This window comes from Nestor notabilis, unplaced genomic scaffold (assembly GCF_000696875.1).
Source record: "Nestor notabilis isolate BGI_N333 unplaced genomic scaffold, ASM69687v1 scaffold4432, whole genome shotgun sequence".
Lineage (NCBI taxonomy): Eukaryota > Metazoa > Chordata > Aves > Psittaciformes > Psittacidae > Nestor > Nestor notabilis.
Window position 1 is genome coordinate 71,543 of NW_009917756.1, and position 17,492 is coordinate 89,034.

Genomic DNA, 17,492 nt, shown 5'->3' on the forward strand with positions numbered 1-17,492 from the left:
ATCATTTCTGCATTAGCATAGACTATACTCCCCACTGAAGTCTGGGAACTGCAAGGGATGAGTACCAAAAGCATTTTTAAAGTACACTTAGGAACAATTTTATCCATCACTGAAATGAAGCTTTGTGACAACAGGTAATTAACAGTGCACAGCAACATTGCATCACAAACATAATATTAAGTAAATGGCACATAATTACATAGAATTCTGGGGGAGTTACCTAGTTGGAGCTAAAATGCAGGAAGGTTTTAAATTTTGGAGCTCATGTATTTTAGAGCATACTGCCACAGCTCTTATTCACACAGGCAAGTGCTGCAAAACTCGACAAGACTCTCCTTGAAAATAAGCATCATAAGATCAAGCGTTTATTGTTCAGATTGCACCCTCTTGGCAAGGTGCATTTTTCAAACATTTATTGCTTTTGGACTGCAGCCTTAAAGAAAGGAATATACAGCAGTTGTACCACGTAGTTATGTAACCAATACCATGACATCTTCTACCACAAAAAAAAGCGACATGAGATTGTCAGTAAGCACTAGGACCTTTCAGCACTCAGAAGGAGCTGATTCGCACATGATTTCCTCTTAGTATTGATCAAATCCAACACATCTTAGCATGGGAGAAGCAATAAGATTACAGTGAGGGAAAACAGCTGCAGACATATAGAGAATATTTGAAGCAGCGAAGCACTAGGACCTTGACCAGTATCCCTAATTGCTAAGAGAAAAATGGTATTCACAATTACAGGGGACACTGGCCTTCAGTACATTAATTTCCTAGATTTGCATTACTTCAGTAATTTTACAACTGAAAATCCAATAAAAAATAAATCCATTTCCTTTATATTCTGACCTAAAGCTAATAAAAAAAATTCTAAATGAGTGAAAGTTAAGGCCAGAATTTTTCACTGGTAACAAGATCTGGTTCTCTGAGATCTTCACTGCCCTAGGCCTCTTTCAGGCCTGAACTGGAATTACAACCTGCAGGAAAATTGGTATTAATAAAAGCTTAGAAAAATTCACATCTGTGTAATTGCACCAAGATTATTATCAGGGGAACCAACACAAGTGGCAGTTTCTCAGAGGAGTTGCAGTTATGAGAAATTAAAATTTCTGTTTGTTTCTCTTTGTCCGAACCTGAACTAAACCCAAATTTTCAAAAAGGCCCTGTAAGGTAAGTAAGCTCTTTCAAGTAAGCTCTAGTTCTGAAATGCAGATATGGTCAAATCCCAAGAATTGCATGCAGTTGTCACATTTTCTAGCATGACATGCACGTACATGTGGGGTTTTTGTCTGCCAGGTCAAAACAAATTAAGCTGGGAAAAAGAGACAACAAAACAATGAATAGTAGTCAGATTCACAGCTACTGCACACAGAAAAGCCTATCAATACAGAAAAAGAATGCTAAGTGGACCACTTCAAACCTTGGCTCTCGATTTCTCCTGAGTAAATTAACAAACGTCTCTATTTCTTTAGCCGTGATGTGTTTCTCTAGCAGCTTTCTGTTGTTGTGCAACAAAGCTGTGATGGTATCTTCTGCCAGAATATCATAACCAATCTGGGACTGCATGACGCAGAAGTTCTTAGCAATGTATTCCTGAAAAAATGAAAATTCCCATGATGACCTGTTAAGCAGTAATGTTTTTCTTTTAGAAGCACAGGCATCCAGCTCAATCAGCAAAAATAACCCTCAAAACTTACCTCTCTGAACTGGCATGAACAGAAGAACATATGAACACCAAAAATATGTCCCCCAGAAACAGATTCAGTGATGACTAACTCTTCTTATTCTTTGATAAACCAAAGAAATGGGTCCATGAAAATATATATAAAGTTCAAGCAATGACAAGCAATATTTTAAAAGGAAAAAACAAAAGGCTTTATAATGTTTAAGAAGCTTTCTTTGCTGAGTCTTCCTTTCTCCCTTTCTTTCCCTCAAAGGCAGAAATATTTCCGTAAAGCATTAGAAAGAAAACAAAGAAGCCATACATAGCAGTTCCATCTTTTATCTCTAGTCCCTTTAGCCTATAAAGTTAGTGGAGTTTTTCTCTGCTGCAGTTTGCAAAGCACTCGACACCATGTCTGAAACACTTCCTGTTCATGGGGAGTCTCCAAAACTGGCAAATCAGACTACCTGATAGAAAAACTTCTGGTCTGATTCACTGCCATTCCTCTACAAATATTTAAGCAACAGAAACAGACAGTTTTGCAGACTTCCCACTTTATAATACAGAGTCCAAGAGCATAATTTTAATAACAGAAAGCTCATAAATGAAGCAGCGGACCCCAGGCTCGGTCAGAGCTTGTGAAAGTACAAGGTGAACCTATGATATTCATTCAATTCATATACAAATACCTACAAAACAAAAACACTGTTCCTTAACAGGAAGCAGTATATGACTAACCTCCACAAAATCTAGTCTTTTCACCATTACCTATTGTAAGTGCAAAGAGTGATGTCAAACCCATGATATATAATTGTAGAAATCAGAAGGAAAATTATCTTGAATACCACTGACCTGGTTCTTCCTGTAGTCCTGTTGGGAATGTCTGAGAACTCTGTAACATAATCTTAACATGTATTTGTATGGGGCGTATCTCTGGTCACCTAGATCTTCAAGTCTCAGCATCGATCCTTCACCTTTGTCCTTAAAAGGAGCTTTGAGCATGCCAAATATCTGTTCAAAATCAAAATCACTGAGAATGAAAATCAAATCCAGATTTTTGCTTAACCTACAGCAGTCAATGGAAATGTGCTCTGACAGGATCAGCACAAGGGCTTTATTGACCAAAGACAGAAGTGAATCACTGCAGTTACCTACATATGACTGAACACAAGTGTGGGCACAATCTCAGACATTACAGCTTTATGTGTTTAGCTTTACATTTCCCACCAACTTGACTGGTATTGCTTCCCCTTCACTATTTTAAACATTATTAAGTGCTTAGCTTCGGGCAAATTAAAGATGAAAAAGGAGGACAACACTGGCTGCTGTCCAATTTCATCCTTTTCTCCTTTTTTTTTTTTAATTATTATTTAATTTCAGGAGGCTGCTTAAAGATAATATTAATTTTGATTTACACGCAGGTTGATCCTCATACAAAAAGAGTCAGGGATCCATAAGGGCATTAGAATTTCTCCCACAAGGGGAACACTTGCAGGATTGGGGTCATGTTGCAAGCTTGTTTCAAATTCTGTAAAAAGTTTCCTATCAAATATAGTCTTAAAAGTTATTTGAATCACATGAAACTGCCATCAAACATGTTGTCCCCCCCATGCTTCTACCTGATCCACAGACCAAGAAGTAAGCCTTGACTAAGTAGTGTCATATCTATCCAATCCAACCAGACACAAATCCAACAAGGCATAAGCGAAGTTACCTAAAAATAACGTTTTCTCTAATCACTCTCCTACAATCTGCTTTCTAAAGCAAGTTATTAACACAGTAGGACATACCTGAGCCAATATATTTTGCTCCCTCATTAATTTTTGTCGTTCTCGGTTTGGCTTGCTAATGACCACATCCAAAACTTCCTGCCCATTGTTAGGCACATCAGCAACAAAGAAAATGAGATCTTCTAGTAACTTGGTTACGAACCTAGAATGAATAGACAAATCATTACAGACAATCATTCAATGCTTGCTAGGATTCATTAAGAAAAAAATCACCATTTAGAATAAGCTTTATCTAGCATAATGGAATTTCAATCACTGCAAAGTTCAGTTTGGCATATACTTAGGGATTCCAGACCTTTGTTCAGCAGAAGCTTAAATTCATCACAGGGATGTTTACCAAGGCATTAAACAACCACCAGAGGGGGAAAAGGGAGAAAAATACAGGATGCTGGATTGATGAAGAGTATTCAGAAATCCAAAATCTATACAAGCTGGCCTCAAGGCCCAGGAACAGTAGAAAGACACATTTTCGTAGCCTAGCAAGGGTTTTTATGCTTTATCACAGGCATGGATCTACAAAAAGAGAGGATGGACTTCCTAGAGGAATAAAAACATTCTCCACTAGAATATTTTCCTAATGACCTAAGAAACTCTTGAAAAACTACTATATTTGTTTATCTCTTTGCTACACAAAAGATTTGGCAGAAGCAAGTGCTGAAAAGGACAGAGGCAGTAGTAATTCCTTCTATGACGCAAAAAGAAAGAATAAAAATGCAAATGCAAAAAGAAAGTGGTCATTGCCTCCTTGTTACTAACGTACCTTGCCAGGCATGCACAGAAAGAAGTACAGATGACCACAGATTTCAACGAAACTCCATTAAAAGAGCTAGCAATCTTTTACAAACAAAACCCAGCATGTCTCCTACCCTGGGGAAGCATCATCTGAATTTGGACAGCATCTAGTCTCTAACTACTAAACCTGTAGGCATGCTATGAAAGCAGTAAGAAGATGCTGAGTAGATTTTCAAAGTCATCTCTAGAAGCCAGACACAAAGCTTCCATTACCCACAAAAGGGCTGGGTTATTCAGCTAAACCCTCTAAGTGAGCTTTAGCTTTAAAAATCTCAGTCCACTGGTGGAAAACAGCAAGGTTCCCCCCTACAGAAAAAGTAGTAAAGGTAGTTGTAGGATGGAGCAATCAGGAATAAACTGTTGGGACCCTTACTTCCCTAAGCAGGAAGGTGGTAAGACTGGTAAAAGAGTTGTTTGGGTTTTCCCCCAAAGGAACTCACAGGAACAAACAAATAATGGCACTATTCTGAAACCACTGTGAAACATTTTATAAGTGTATTATACCAACCTCTCAACATCGAGATTTGACAATACTGGGTTGCAGTGACACAGCAGTGCAAGGTTATATAGACGGATATCACACCTTGATTATGTCATATCCCTCTCTGGTTCAACTCAACCATGACATGGCCCATCAGCTTTTCAAGGCTGAGTACCAAAACCCGAGCCATTACAGATTTGCGTTTTACTATAAATCCTCCACCTGATATTAAGCCATCTGGTCTAACTGCTACTGAGAACTGACAGCAAAAATTCAGTTTTATCACCAAAAACTAACATTTTCAGCAAAACTCTGTGTATGATGCATGGTGGAATAGAAGTTACAAATTAACACTGCCAGAGATGCTGTCTAACATTCAGTTTAACCACAGACAGCTGAAAACAAGTAGGGAACTAAATCACTGGCAGTGGGATATATCTGGCTACAATGTGTAACAAAATCCCTTAATTCAGGGGCGGGTGTGAAGAATAGACATTCTAATAGTGCTACAGCTGAAACGTGGATGAATATAAACACCAAAATGATGTAAAATAGGAAAAGAGAACACGGAAAAAACAAGTAAGAAAGGAAAGGGACTAATTGGAGCAGCTTCTTGATCACTCCAAGACTTTTTTCTACTTCTCTTGCAGGGTGAAAGAAATGTATGTAGTACAGTGAACTCCACACAAATCAAGAGTCCTGCCATGCTGCCCACCATATATTTGGCTTTCTTGAACATGAGAATCAATGCAGTGGGCCCCTATATTACAGCTAGGAAGTGGTTTAACAAAGGAAATTAAGACAAACACCTCTGCATTTGCCCAGGGAGATGGGGCCATTTTATATGGCCAATGAGCTGGGGAAGTGCTTTTTACCCCCATTTTACAGATGAGATACACCGACCAGCCTGAGGTGCAGCAAGGATGCTCTGACAGAGGTAGAATCTAACCCCAAACTAGCATTCTCAGCACTGAAATGTCTTCTCCCAATTTCATAGATGCTACCAACTTACCCATTACTGTGATGTCATGATGTCATGAGTAACCAAATACCAACTTAGGAGGGAAAAAAATAAAACTCACTAACCTCCTTTCATTCTGGGTTATTGTTCCATTCTCCAGCTTTTTAACAGTTGATGCTAACACCTTGTTTGCATCATTGGCAAAGTCCAAGTCTCTGACCTCAGACAGAGGAACCGATACAATGGCAAAAGCTTCCTTGTCCTCTTTTGTTTGGCATGTCCCAATCTGCAATAGTTTTTTGTTTAATATGAGTAAACAATCCTCTTACCTATATCCTAATTATTATGCATATTTTATACGTTAGAAGTGAGATCACCAGAAGAGAACTTCAGGAATGAGTTTGGGATTTCAACCCCAAGTCATATGTGTTTACCTTTAACATCACAGGCCTCTCTTCATCAGTATCTATTGGAATGCTGGTACTAGTGACCCAAGTGTTAGTGCATAAATGCCTCAGTCGGACATAGGAGTTCCTAAAGAAGAACAGAGCAAACAACAGGTAAGGTGGATCAGTCCTGAGCTAAAGTGGGCAAGGTGGGATGCAATACAACACATGACCATGACATAAGAGTTGAGGGCATGAGTCACACCAGCCACTCATAATAAAAGAATTAGGGAGATCTGAAAGATACTGCAGTACCCCTTTCCCTTGTTTCTTTCTTTCTCACTCAGAACAGAGATGCAACAAGAACAAAACAGCATCTTGGGATTATGCAGAATGCTGGTTTTAAGCATTTATATAAGCTTAGGACTAAAATATTCTTTAAAGAAAAAAATTTAAATAAAGGTGTTACAAAATCCCATCTGAATAGAAGTACATTTCATGAATAAAACCAATTCTTTTCTTATTTTTTTTCTGGAGAGTAATGAGCCCCTTCAAGCTGTCACAGCACAAAAGCCAGAAAGTAAAACTGACCATGGTTTCACAGTTTCACCATTATGATCTGCCATCCCTTGTTTCAGGGAGCAAGCATTTGCAGTACCAGTTCTCAACTGAAAATCGAGTGAACAAAGAGCAAACATGAGATTCTTCCAAATTCTTTCCATATGATAATCTATGGTATTATCAAAAAGCAGAGCTGAGAAATCAATTACAATTCTTACTCTGAATTCTACTTTTTAAATATATTCACTATGGTCTTCATTCATGCTCTCCCTTTCATGCTGATGGACTTTGAGTATTCAAGTAAGCAAATTATCTGGCAAAATTTAGCATAGCAAATACACTTCAAAGCCGCATACATCAGTATTAGCAGGTACCCAGCTTTAAAATCCACCCTCGTAACAACTAGCCCTGAGTGTCTGCATGCCCATTCAGTCACAACCTCCACCAAGTGACTTATCTAGCCAAGCTCAGCAACACACCACAGTTGAAATTTCAAATATTGACAATTAAAACCCAGAAGCCACTTGCTGAATTCATTTGAATAGCAAATGTGTTCAGTGGCATCATGATCTGTCAGGGAAACAGAAGCCCAGTTTACCATACATGTTATTTTGCTGGGAACAATTCAGTTGGATCTATTAGCAGTACAGTTTTTCAAGCAGTGCACCGGGCTCAATTCAGTCCTCATATGTACCTGTGCAATATTTTGCCCCTAATTTTTCTCTTCACAGACTCTTACTAGGTGTCACTTGTTTTATCCTTATCATTATTTTACCCAGTCACGGCAGCAGTATCAAGTTTTATACATCCCTTGTTTATCCATGAATGCTCCTCAAATTTTAACTGAAAGATAATACTTGCTCGTGTTTGATTTTTTCTGCTTTACTCACCTGCATAATACTAGGAAGGAACCCTGTCAATGCAGCACTCTTTGCCTTTCTCCACAACCAACCCCCCATTCCCCCATTTTTTTTTTACCTTGGAACCAGGCAATCAGCTCTCTGAAGAGTGGTGGCATCCAGTTCAAAGAGAGATGCGATGTCATTTCCATGTGGCACAGAGACCAAAGTATACATAATCTTCTCCCCTGCTTGGCGTTTCTTCTTTGAAGCAGGAAGGTCGCCGTCTCTCTGCTGATTAGGTACAAGGGTTATTTGCTTGCATGAGGGCCCATTATAAATTCACCATTTACCTTGCAGACAAGTAATAGCCAAGTAATACATCTGAATTGTACTTCTTTTTTTTTTTTTTTCTTTTTTTTTGCATTCTAGTAAGAATGTACCATGACTGGCTTTGGAGTGAGTAACACAAAGGATGCACTTTGCCCCAGGCACATGGGGTCTCAGACAGTCATTATAACAACAGCAGGTCACAAGCTACAGAGAGACTGCAGTACGGTGTACATTATTACCTGACACTTCCAACTTTAAAAAGCCTGTTCACTCCCAACAGATGTAACTACACAGTGCTCATTTGGAAAGGGCCAAAGTTAAAAGAAGTGAACTAACGAAAATTGGATTTTTTTAAGGGGGAAGGGGATTTTAAAAGATAGCAATTTGCCTAAATCCACTGTTGTTTTATTTAAGTTTGCACATTTTTCTCTCTCATATGGTCAGAATCGCAACAGCACACTTTCCAAACAGCAAAAGCCAGAGTACCTACTCCATTAAGATCAACCTGTTATTGGAAGGGGGCACAACACAAAGCAACGGCTAGAAATCTTTGCGCAGGCTGATAATGCATTGGAGGCTGGATCAAACATAAGTCTGAGTTTGTCCACTGCAACTGGAGCAGCTTGTTCCCTTTGAGGAGCCTGGCTTTCAAGTGACGGATTTACAGAATTGTGTTGTGTTGCCACAACAAAGTTGTGTTGGAATGCAAATCTAAGGTGCTGATCTTTCTCCCATTGTCTGCTGAAAGTCCATGCGAATTTTGTGACCCAGCACCACTAAGCAGCCATCTTCATTTTCAGTTATCTTTACAGACTCCAAATGCTACCCTCCCTAAGCATGTATCTTTGCTTGAAGGAGTAGTTCGGAGTCTCTACGCATGACCACACAGCAACCAACAGAATTATTGGCATAAGTAAAAGCTGCTCCTCTGGGGTATTGAATTACACATATTACAAAAGACTAATAACCAATTAAGAGACTGGCAGCTCAGGGCCCTTCACGTACACAAAATATATCGCAGAGGGAGAGGAAAAGAGGAATGACAAAAGCCAAAAAGAAAAATTAAACACTGGAAACCTGAAATACTATTATAATGATTTATAATGCACCACTAGGGTAGACATGTACAAAGCAACATAAAGAGGCTAGGCTGTACTCAGTTTGCATTAGTACCTTGATTAAAACCAAAGCGTAAGGGATAATCAAGGTCAGAGCTTTGATTATTCATGTTGCCAATTGAGATTAAGCAATCAAATCAAGGATGAGTGAAACTATGTAAAAAATAGCTAGTTATCATCTAATTTCACAGCACTTTTTTAATCCTTCCATAACAACCATTTTTCCATTAGCAAGCCTAAAAAATGCCAGCTTTCCATTCCATTACTTCTATCAAGGATAGAGGCAGTAAGAAAAAAAACAGGAAGAAATCTTCCCAGAAGTTTTTCTTACGCTTGTCTAGTCTAGAGAACTGTCACTAGTTTTTGAGAGGAAGGCTTGCTGAGACAAAGGGCAACCATCTCCTGTGTTTCACACAAGAGTAAACTCATCTGGCAGTCCTCACATCATACCATATCCCACAATCCAAAAATACTAAACAAAATCACACAAAAAACTTCACCTGTATGCAAGGATTGAAAAAAATAGCATTTTTTTATGATTTCTATACATATTTTGTTTTACGTATTCAGAATGAGATAAATTGGACAGGCAAACTACAAGAGAATCCTCTTAACAGCTTAATAGGCATGAGTCACAGCCTAACATCAAATGAAAATCTATTTCTTAAATTTAAATTGGAAAACCAGTTTAAGATTCAACAGGTCTAGTTTCTTACAGCATGCAGACTTTCTGATATTTCCCATAACTTATATTAGAACCTAGTTAGGGTTTCCCAGAAACTACCCACTCTACTATAATTCCCAAACTGTAAAGACCAGTACACAAAAAAGCAGGACACTTCATCATGTTATGCATTTTTCCCCTGGGGCTCTGGGAAAAATACACACCAAAATATAAAACCTTAAATATACAACCATATTCCACTCTGTGTTATATTTGCTCATGACATAATGTCTGACCACCCCCACCAAGTCATTATGCACACATTTCTATGACAGGAGGCAAAGTCAAAGTCAAGTCTTCAGTGCTTTAATAGCTCATGCTAACCATTAGCTTTGCGGAGAAGTTCACCCTGCAGTTTCACCCACTCACTAGTCTCCCAACTAGTGTATACATGCAGTTGAGCAACAGAGTTGGCTCATCAGGTCTAAATCCTGCCAACCAGGCTTATTAGCTGTTGAATCAGACCTGGCATAGGAGCAAGAGCTGGTATTTAGTCTAAAAAGAAAGACCACTTCAACAGAGGACAGTGTCTGCAACACTGCTAACCTCAATGCAAAGCTTAGCTGTGCAAAATCAGACCTTCACAAAAGCAGCACAGTACTTCCTAACTGGACTCCAGCACAAACCTCAGAACTGTCCTTCTAATTTTTATTTAGGATCTCAGACACACCTCACAAACCAACCTGGATTACTGGTGTTAAGCACTAGAAAGAAACATGTAACAAGAAGTGACCCTCAACTTGACAGCTCTGAAAACAACTTACATACATGGAGTGCATGAAAGAAAGCAATACTGTCATTAGATATGAACATACATGGAATTCTACTTATGTCTGAATTTATATCTGAGTGCACATGCCTCTCTGTGTGTGAGAAAGAAGGAGAATGCACACACATTTGCACATAGAAAGTTTCTTGTGATTAATTTAGTAAGCAGTCATAAAAAACTGCGCTTGACCTACCCATTATTGAATCAACAATGAGTCTATAATGAGGATGTGTAAAGAAGTGAAAGTATTAGAATATTTCGAGTTAATTAGACAATATGATCAGCCTAGGAGAAGCACTATATTCCTAGCCAGATGAGAACAAGATGACATTTGCCCAGAGAAGAAACTGGCCTATGAGCAGATGCAGCCAGCAAAACCAGATTCAATGAAGAGAAGGGAGATAAAGAACTGTGAAGGGGCTCAAATGTAGAGAAAAGAAAATTCAACTTAAAGAAGTATGAAAAGGAAGCAAATTAACAGTTTCAAAGATGTTGGCAATGTGGTCAGTCACAGCCAAGGAAAGCGCTCCCAAGACTTCTTTAAACAGAAAAATAAAAGCAGGTGTATTACATGCTATGAGTAAAGAAGAAGTGCAAGAACTGTGGGTAAAACAATATTAGAAAATCGTAAATTCAGTGAGGAGAAAAAAAAAAGTAGTTTTGATTGTCCCAGACTACTGGCAAACCAGTGACAGGCTGTTACAAGTCCAAACAGATAAATATCCAAGGTGAGGAAGGTGGAATCACCTCTGTCATGCACTGGTTATATCGCTTACAAGGATGAAGGAAATGAACATTCAGCTCCCCTTCTGCCTGGCAGGAGTTGGACCTACGCCTTCCAAATGACCTGGTCCAAATACCAGGTGATACAAAGAACAGAATCAGCCTACTCTGCCTAATAAAACCTAAGTGTCCACTGGACTAGAGGGCTGTTGGCCCCCTAGTCACCAGCCTCATTCTGCAGCAGTAAAGCAAAGCACACTACTCACATGTACAATGGGACATTGCCAAGAGGGGTAACTGAACATATCCCTACACAAAAGTGGGACTGGTCTAGGAAAGCAAAGGCTGAGTGTTCAAAAAAGGTGTCCTAGTTAGTGACAATAACCAACCATTTTGGCGAGGAGTGAAAATCCTGATACAGGCTCACAATAAAGCCCATAACTCTTGGGCTACCACTGCTGATTTGCAGTGCATCATACCAATTTTAAAAGCTTAAAAAAAACCAATTCACACATAATACAGTGTTTGCAATCTGAAGAGCAAATGTAACTGGAGAGAAATCCCATATTGTAATCTGAGACAAAATAAACAGGTACAATCAGACTTGTTTCTCATGAGACTTGGAGCCCAGCAGATAACCCTTCTTCACAGCTCTTAATATAATTTGCTAGTAATTGTGACCTATCCCAAATCCCCATTATTCAACTCAACTGGGTATCATACCTAAAATCCGGGAGATTTACATGGAGTTGTGCTTGGGAGGGGCCTTCATTTCAACTCCAAAAAGCAATATAAAAACATGACAGACCTGAAACACCTTTTCTTTTAGAAATCAAATCTACAATTCCAATTGCTGAAGACACCTCTTGTGGCATGGAGATAGACAAGCATAATGCCCTGCTCCTGGATGAATACATTAAGCTGCACTACAGATTTCAGCAGAAATTAAATTTAATAGCAGCCAGAGTTCTGAAAATGCCTGTTAAATCCAGTACAATGTGGTATTTCAATATGTTAACCCAGTTTAGGAGGCTCTTACAAAACCAGCATTTTCACAGAGCAATAACACGAGCAGAACTCCATAGGTTAGACTGATTTAAAAAACTATATGAAAAGAAAATCGAGTAAATTAATGGCCAGCCTTTGCTCGTGCATGTTAGGAAGCCCTGGCAGACAGCACAGCAGTTAGCCTCCTGTAACACCTTCAGTGTTGACTCATTTGTGAGTCATCGCATTTTTAGCAGAGACATCAGGTTGCAATTCTGTTGTTAGGAGCCAGAGACATTCTGTAAGAAACAATGTATGCGTTTTCAGAGCTGATTCAGACCTGTGTGCAGCAGCAGAATAATAATAATGTGCCGGCATCTGTGTCTCCTCTTCTCCCTCAGCCTCTCAAGTGGTCTGACTGCTGGCTTTACATAAGCGGAGACACTGCCATTTTAAACCTGGTTATTTTTCTTTGTCCCCCTTCCCTGCCCCCCTTTCTTTTAATGTTTTTCAGATTGTTTATTGCCAGGTTAATTCCTAGCCAAGCCTTTAAATAAAACCACAATAAATTCCCCAAGCCTATTCTACTTGTTTAAACTGCATCACCTGAGTTCCACATTACAAAATTTTAATTAAACAAACGTAGTTGCTGGAAGGTAAAATATATTTGAAAAGCTTATTTTACAATGTTTATCTGGGAAAAAAAAATTAATCACCTGGATTGGAAGCAAGAAAGAAAACTTTGAATTGCAGAGTTGGTTGGAATTCATAAATATAGATAAACAGAAGTCAAAGGAAATACATCAAATTGCATCTAGAAGATGTCCAACTTCTTTACAAGAAAATAAATGTATACCAGTCTCAACCCTAAGAAAAATCTCAACAATAAAAGCCAGTTGGGAACTGGCTAGGATTAGTGCACTATCATGAAAATGCAGACAAACGTTAAGGTACCTATCCAAAGACAGCCTTTAATACAAAGGCACTAACAAATGCCAGGTTCCCAGCTGTTCTTGACATTTCCCCAGTGTTGATGGCATTCTTCTGGATGTTGTACATTTCTGTGATGAGAAATAATAGACTACTTTGCAGCATAAAATACACCAATTTCAAATTTAATGGGAGCTGTAACACAGAGCACTGCGTTTTGATGTATAACACACTACAATCTCCAAGACTTGAAGAGATGAAGAAGCCTTTTTTTGATAAGGCCTTTAAATCACAGAAAGGTCTCCCTATTTAAAAAAAAAATAAAAAAAAATTCTTCTGGAGTTTATATGTGAGAAAAATATGTATAAAGAATATTAACCAACTTACTGTAAGGCCAAATTTTACCAGAAATGAAAGCAATGTTTCACAAGACAATTTGGCTGGATTTTTAAGAAGACAGCCCATAAATGAGCAGCAAATTGCAGTCCAAACAATGCTTTAATGCTTGGGAACAAAAGTCCTAATGTCTTCCAGTAATATGTATGTTCTCTGGAGCCAAAAGCCTTTCAGACTTTTAAGTCACTTAAGGCAAGGCAGAAAAGGTGCACCTAAGCAGAACTTAGGTGCCTGTGCCCACTATGCACCACAGAAAAACCTCCGCTGCTGCTTCCTAACACTCAGTTGCCTAAGCAACTGTGATGAGGACTTGTAAACCAGGCAGTGAACATGCACAAGGAGCCCTATCACACATTTAGGAGTTAAGGGTTGGCATGAAACGCACAGATGGCTGTGCTGCCTTTAAAACCCAGACGACGGATAAGGAGCTGGTACCCTTTTATCCAACAGACTAGCAGAGAAAAGAAAAACACAGGCTGCAGGCTCAGTTTCTTCCTTCAGTTGAAAGGATTCAAGTATGCATCTCCACTTGTCCTGCTACTCAGACTTCAAATTTTGCTGGGGTAGATCCCCTTCCGCCTCCCCCTCTAGAGCAGATTCACTTTGCAGGCAGTATTTCAAAATTAATTGCTTCAAAAGGTGAAAAAGAAGACACCTTTGCAGTGAATCAGGCAGTCACCTAGCAGAAGAAACACTAGATGAAAACCATAGAGCAAAGAAAGCCTGTGTGCTCTAGGTTAAGTGCATACTGGATACAAGACTGACATAGCTGGCCCTTAAAGCAATTCAAATATTAGATCCTTGTATGTTTGAGGGATAATTCAAAATACTGCATCATTCTAACCTAAAAGAAATTCCTGCACAGGCACGTGAAGCTTTTCTGCTCAGTTGCTCAAGACCAGAATGAAGGCTTAAAATAGCCATTGCTGACTCATGCTATTTCCAACAAGACTGTAAAGGGGTGAAGGATCCAAAGGGATTTCTACGATGCTCAAAGTGCCTGTAGGCTTACATTTACACGGAGGCGTTACCAAATGTTGTTAGGAGTTCTTTCACAAAACATTTTGCAGAAGAAAATGCTGACTGGGTAAGCTAAAATTTTCACAGAGACATCAGTTTTGATCATCAATAAGTTTTGATTAAATTTTCATTGGAAGTATTTGTGTAATCTGATTTATCTGGTCTGGGGTTTTAGTTGAAACCAATACCCAGGTGGATTAAGCCAAACTGTTAGAGAAGTCACCTTTAACATTCATGTTCAGATTACTCTTGTGCTTTCTTCATTATCCAGCCCAGCAAATATTTAACTATTTAGGTGAACTGGAATTGCTACAAGTGGAAACACTATACTACATCTAAATAGCACAGTGTGGAACAATAGGATTGGATCCTTAGTGACAAGGGCCTAACATCTACCCTGTGGATATTTTTATAGGACTTCAGACTAGCTGTATTCTGATTTTCTGGACTGAACACCCATGAAATGTTAGAGCACAGCAGACACTTTCCAGGACATGCGCATCATTTTATGTTCATGCAATAGAATACAGGTTTAGATGCTTTGAGATTGCTCTGCAAATTGGAGTGTCTTAAGTAGCGAATAATCTGGAGATTTGATTCAGAAGTACCATCATGATGTGACTGACAATGTTACTGCAGATGCACTTCTACAACACAAGCTCTAATGTTCACAGAGCAAGAGCATGAACCTAAACACTTCCAGGCAAGCACTCTACTCACTGAACTTCTCTACCCTACTCTAGAACTTCTGATTTCCATTTGAAAGCTCCAAGGGCTTCAAGTGTCATTCCAATACAGAAGAGAAACAACTGGTGGAACTTTGTATTTTCATGAGAAAGAACTCTCATTTCTCTAGACAGCTTAGCTGTTATTGCTATATTACCATTAATACCAAGTACCCGGGAAGATGGAAAACCAATGTTGCCAACTCCTACAAAAGTCTCCATTTTTATTAAAATTGTAGTCCTGAAGGCATGTGATTATGTAAGAATCTTGGGTTTCATTTCATGAAAAATAAAAAATTCTTCCCCATGCAGAGGAAAACTTGAAAATGTGTCCTCTTAAAGAACAACAGCCAGAAGGCAAACAGAAAGAAATTAAACTGGATTTTTTCAAAGAAGGTCTCAGCATTTTCAAGGCAATCTCATGAATTTGATGGAGGAATTATTATGGTTTGGACTACTTGTTGTGTCAGTAACAATAAAGTTTCCCCAGGGTTTTAAGTCCACTTCCTTCACACCTTATAAACTACAACGTGTCTGACCTCGCCTCGTTAGTTAGAATCAGCTGTCATGCTCTTGATGCAGTACAAGGCAAAGGCTGCTGCTTTCTAGGCAAAGGGTATAAGGCCTTTGTCCCACCCATCCACACTGCAGCAAGGACAACTTGGATCCTTGTGAAGATGTCATGCTTGAGTTGCCTGAAGGGTGGCAGGACTCAGACTAAGCCTGTGCCTGAATATCTGATCACATGTAATTCAATAAAGGCAATAAAAAATGTCCCAGCATATTCTTAGATTTAGAGCCATACTTGACTGTCAAACATGCCCCAAGGTAGCTTGTCTCCACTAGCAGAGCCTCTGAACTGTTATTGGCACAGAAGTAATCAGACTTGCTAGTCCCCGGTCTTCTTGCTAAAAAGGGTAGTGGGTTTTGCCATGAAATAATAAATCTGACTTGAGAAGAATTAATGCATTTCATATCTGCAGTCACCAAGCAGATCAGCTTCCAACTAATGCCAATTTGATGCAGAATTTGAAAAAGTTTCCCATCATTTGCCTTACACAAAGCTAAACTTTCTGTAACGCCAGTTCTGAGTTGCACGCTAGCTTACACAGGACATAGAAAACAACCCCAGCAGCTGTAACATGTGAGTAAAAGGAAAGCAATGAAGAACTTTCATATGTTTGGCTGTATTGGGTTAAAGTTACAGTATTTCCCAGATCATATGTAACATATAAATTCCACTTACCAAAGCTTTTCCTTCATTATTACCTTCTGGATAGTGTGGGTTAAGCTGGAAAAGAAAAGAAGTCAAATACTATCTTGATAGCTTCTGGACATTTCAGAACCAGGGGATAGGATTTGGTTCAGTTCTGTATTATGTATCTACCCTATAAAAGAACAGTGGAATATTTAGAACCAGTATGAGAACAAGAGTATAAGAATTACACTCTTATTATCATTTGGGTGACATGGTTTAGTGAGAGGTGTCCCTGCCCATGGCAGGGGGTTGGCACTAGATGATCTTAAGGTCCTTTCCAACCCTAATTATTCTATGAGTCTATGATTCTAATTACAGATTCAATTTCTGACTGACTTAGCTGGCTATGTCCTTGCTTCAAAAGAGTGCGTCTTGCAATCAAGCTTGTTAACTCAAGAGAGGAATCTCAAATAACTAAAACCAAAAAGAAGGATGAAGAAAGCACAGACAGTTACTAATCTAAACACAGCAAGTTACAGTCACCCACATGTACACACGCAACCACACTGACCTTAACCAGATACAGTGAGATAAAGCTAACATGCTTCCTGTCTACTGAGATTTTACAGGAAGACAGTGAATTTGGAATAAACACATCTTTGGAACAGGAATGGCAATGCCACTATAGACAAGTGTTTAATTGCTTTGTGAGTTGAGTCTGTTTAATCATTATTAATGAGGATAATATTTTGCATGTCATACCAGGATTATCAAGCATTAATTAATAACTAAAGTAGAATGAGAGACTTGGATGAAAGACACTATATAATAATAAGTATAAAGTATTACAATTTAACAGTGGTTAATATGATTTTACTTATGACAAGGGAAATATGTAGACTAGAAGATGAGGGATTATGTAGGCAGATACATACTCAAATAAACAAACACACATACACCCACACACTGGCTGCATATGAAACCTTTCAAGATTTGACTTACATAATGAAACAAGTTTGCCTCAATATTTACCATATTCCCTGACACAGGATATGCCGTCAAAAACTGGAAATGCTGAAGTGAAATTATTAGT

The 17,492-nt window shown here is 38.8% G+C and overlaps 1 protein-coding gene across 1 annotated transcript in view; it reads right to left on the reverse strand.

The window, feature by feature from the left end:
* LOC104401715 (inositol 1,4,5-trisphosphate receptor type 2) overlaps positions 1–17,492 on the reverse strand; it is a gene marked incomplete at its 3' end in the record, with an annotated part of 114,899 nt that overhangs the window by 59,098 nt on the left and 38,309 nt on the right. Inside the window, exons 10-16 of the mRNA XM_010009388.1 lie at positions 16,448–16,492; positions 7,616–7,767; positions 6,125–6,224; positions 5,816–5,976; positions 3,457–3,598; positions 2,519–2,677; positions 1,424–1,596 (exon numbers count right to left, since the gene is read on the reverse strand). Coding sequence (XP_010007690.1) covers positions 1,424–1,596; positions 2,519–2,677; positions 3,457–3,598; positions 5,816–5,976; positions 6,125–6,224; positions 7,616–7,767; positions 16,448–16,492 — 932 coding nt within the window. The remainder of the gene's footprint in view (positions 1–1,423; positions 1,597–2,518; positions 2,678–3,456; positions 3,599–5,815; positions 5,977–6,124; positions 6,225–7,615; positions 7,768–16,447; positions 16,493–17,492) is intronic.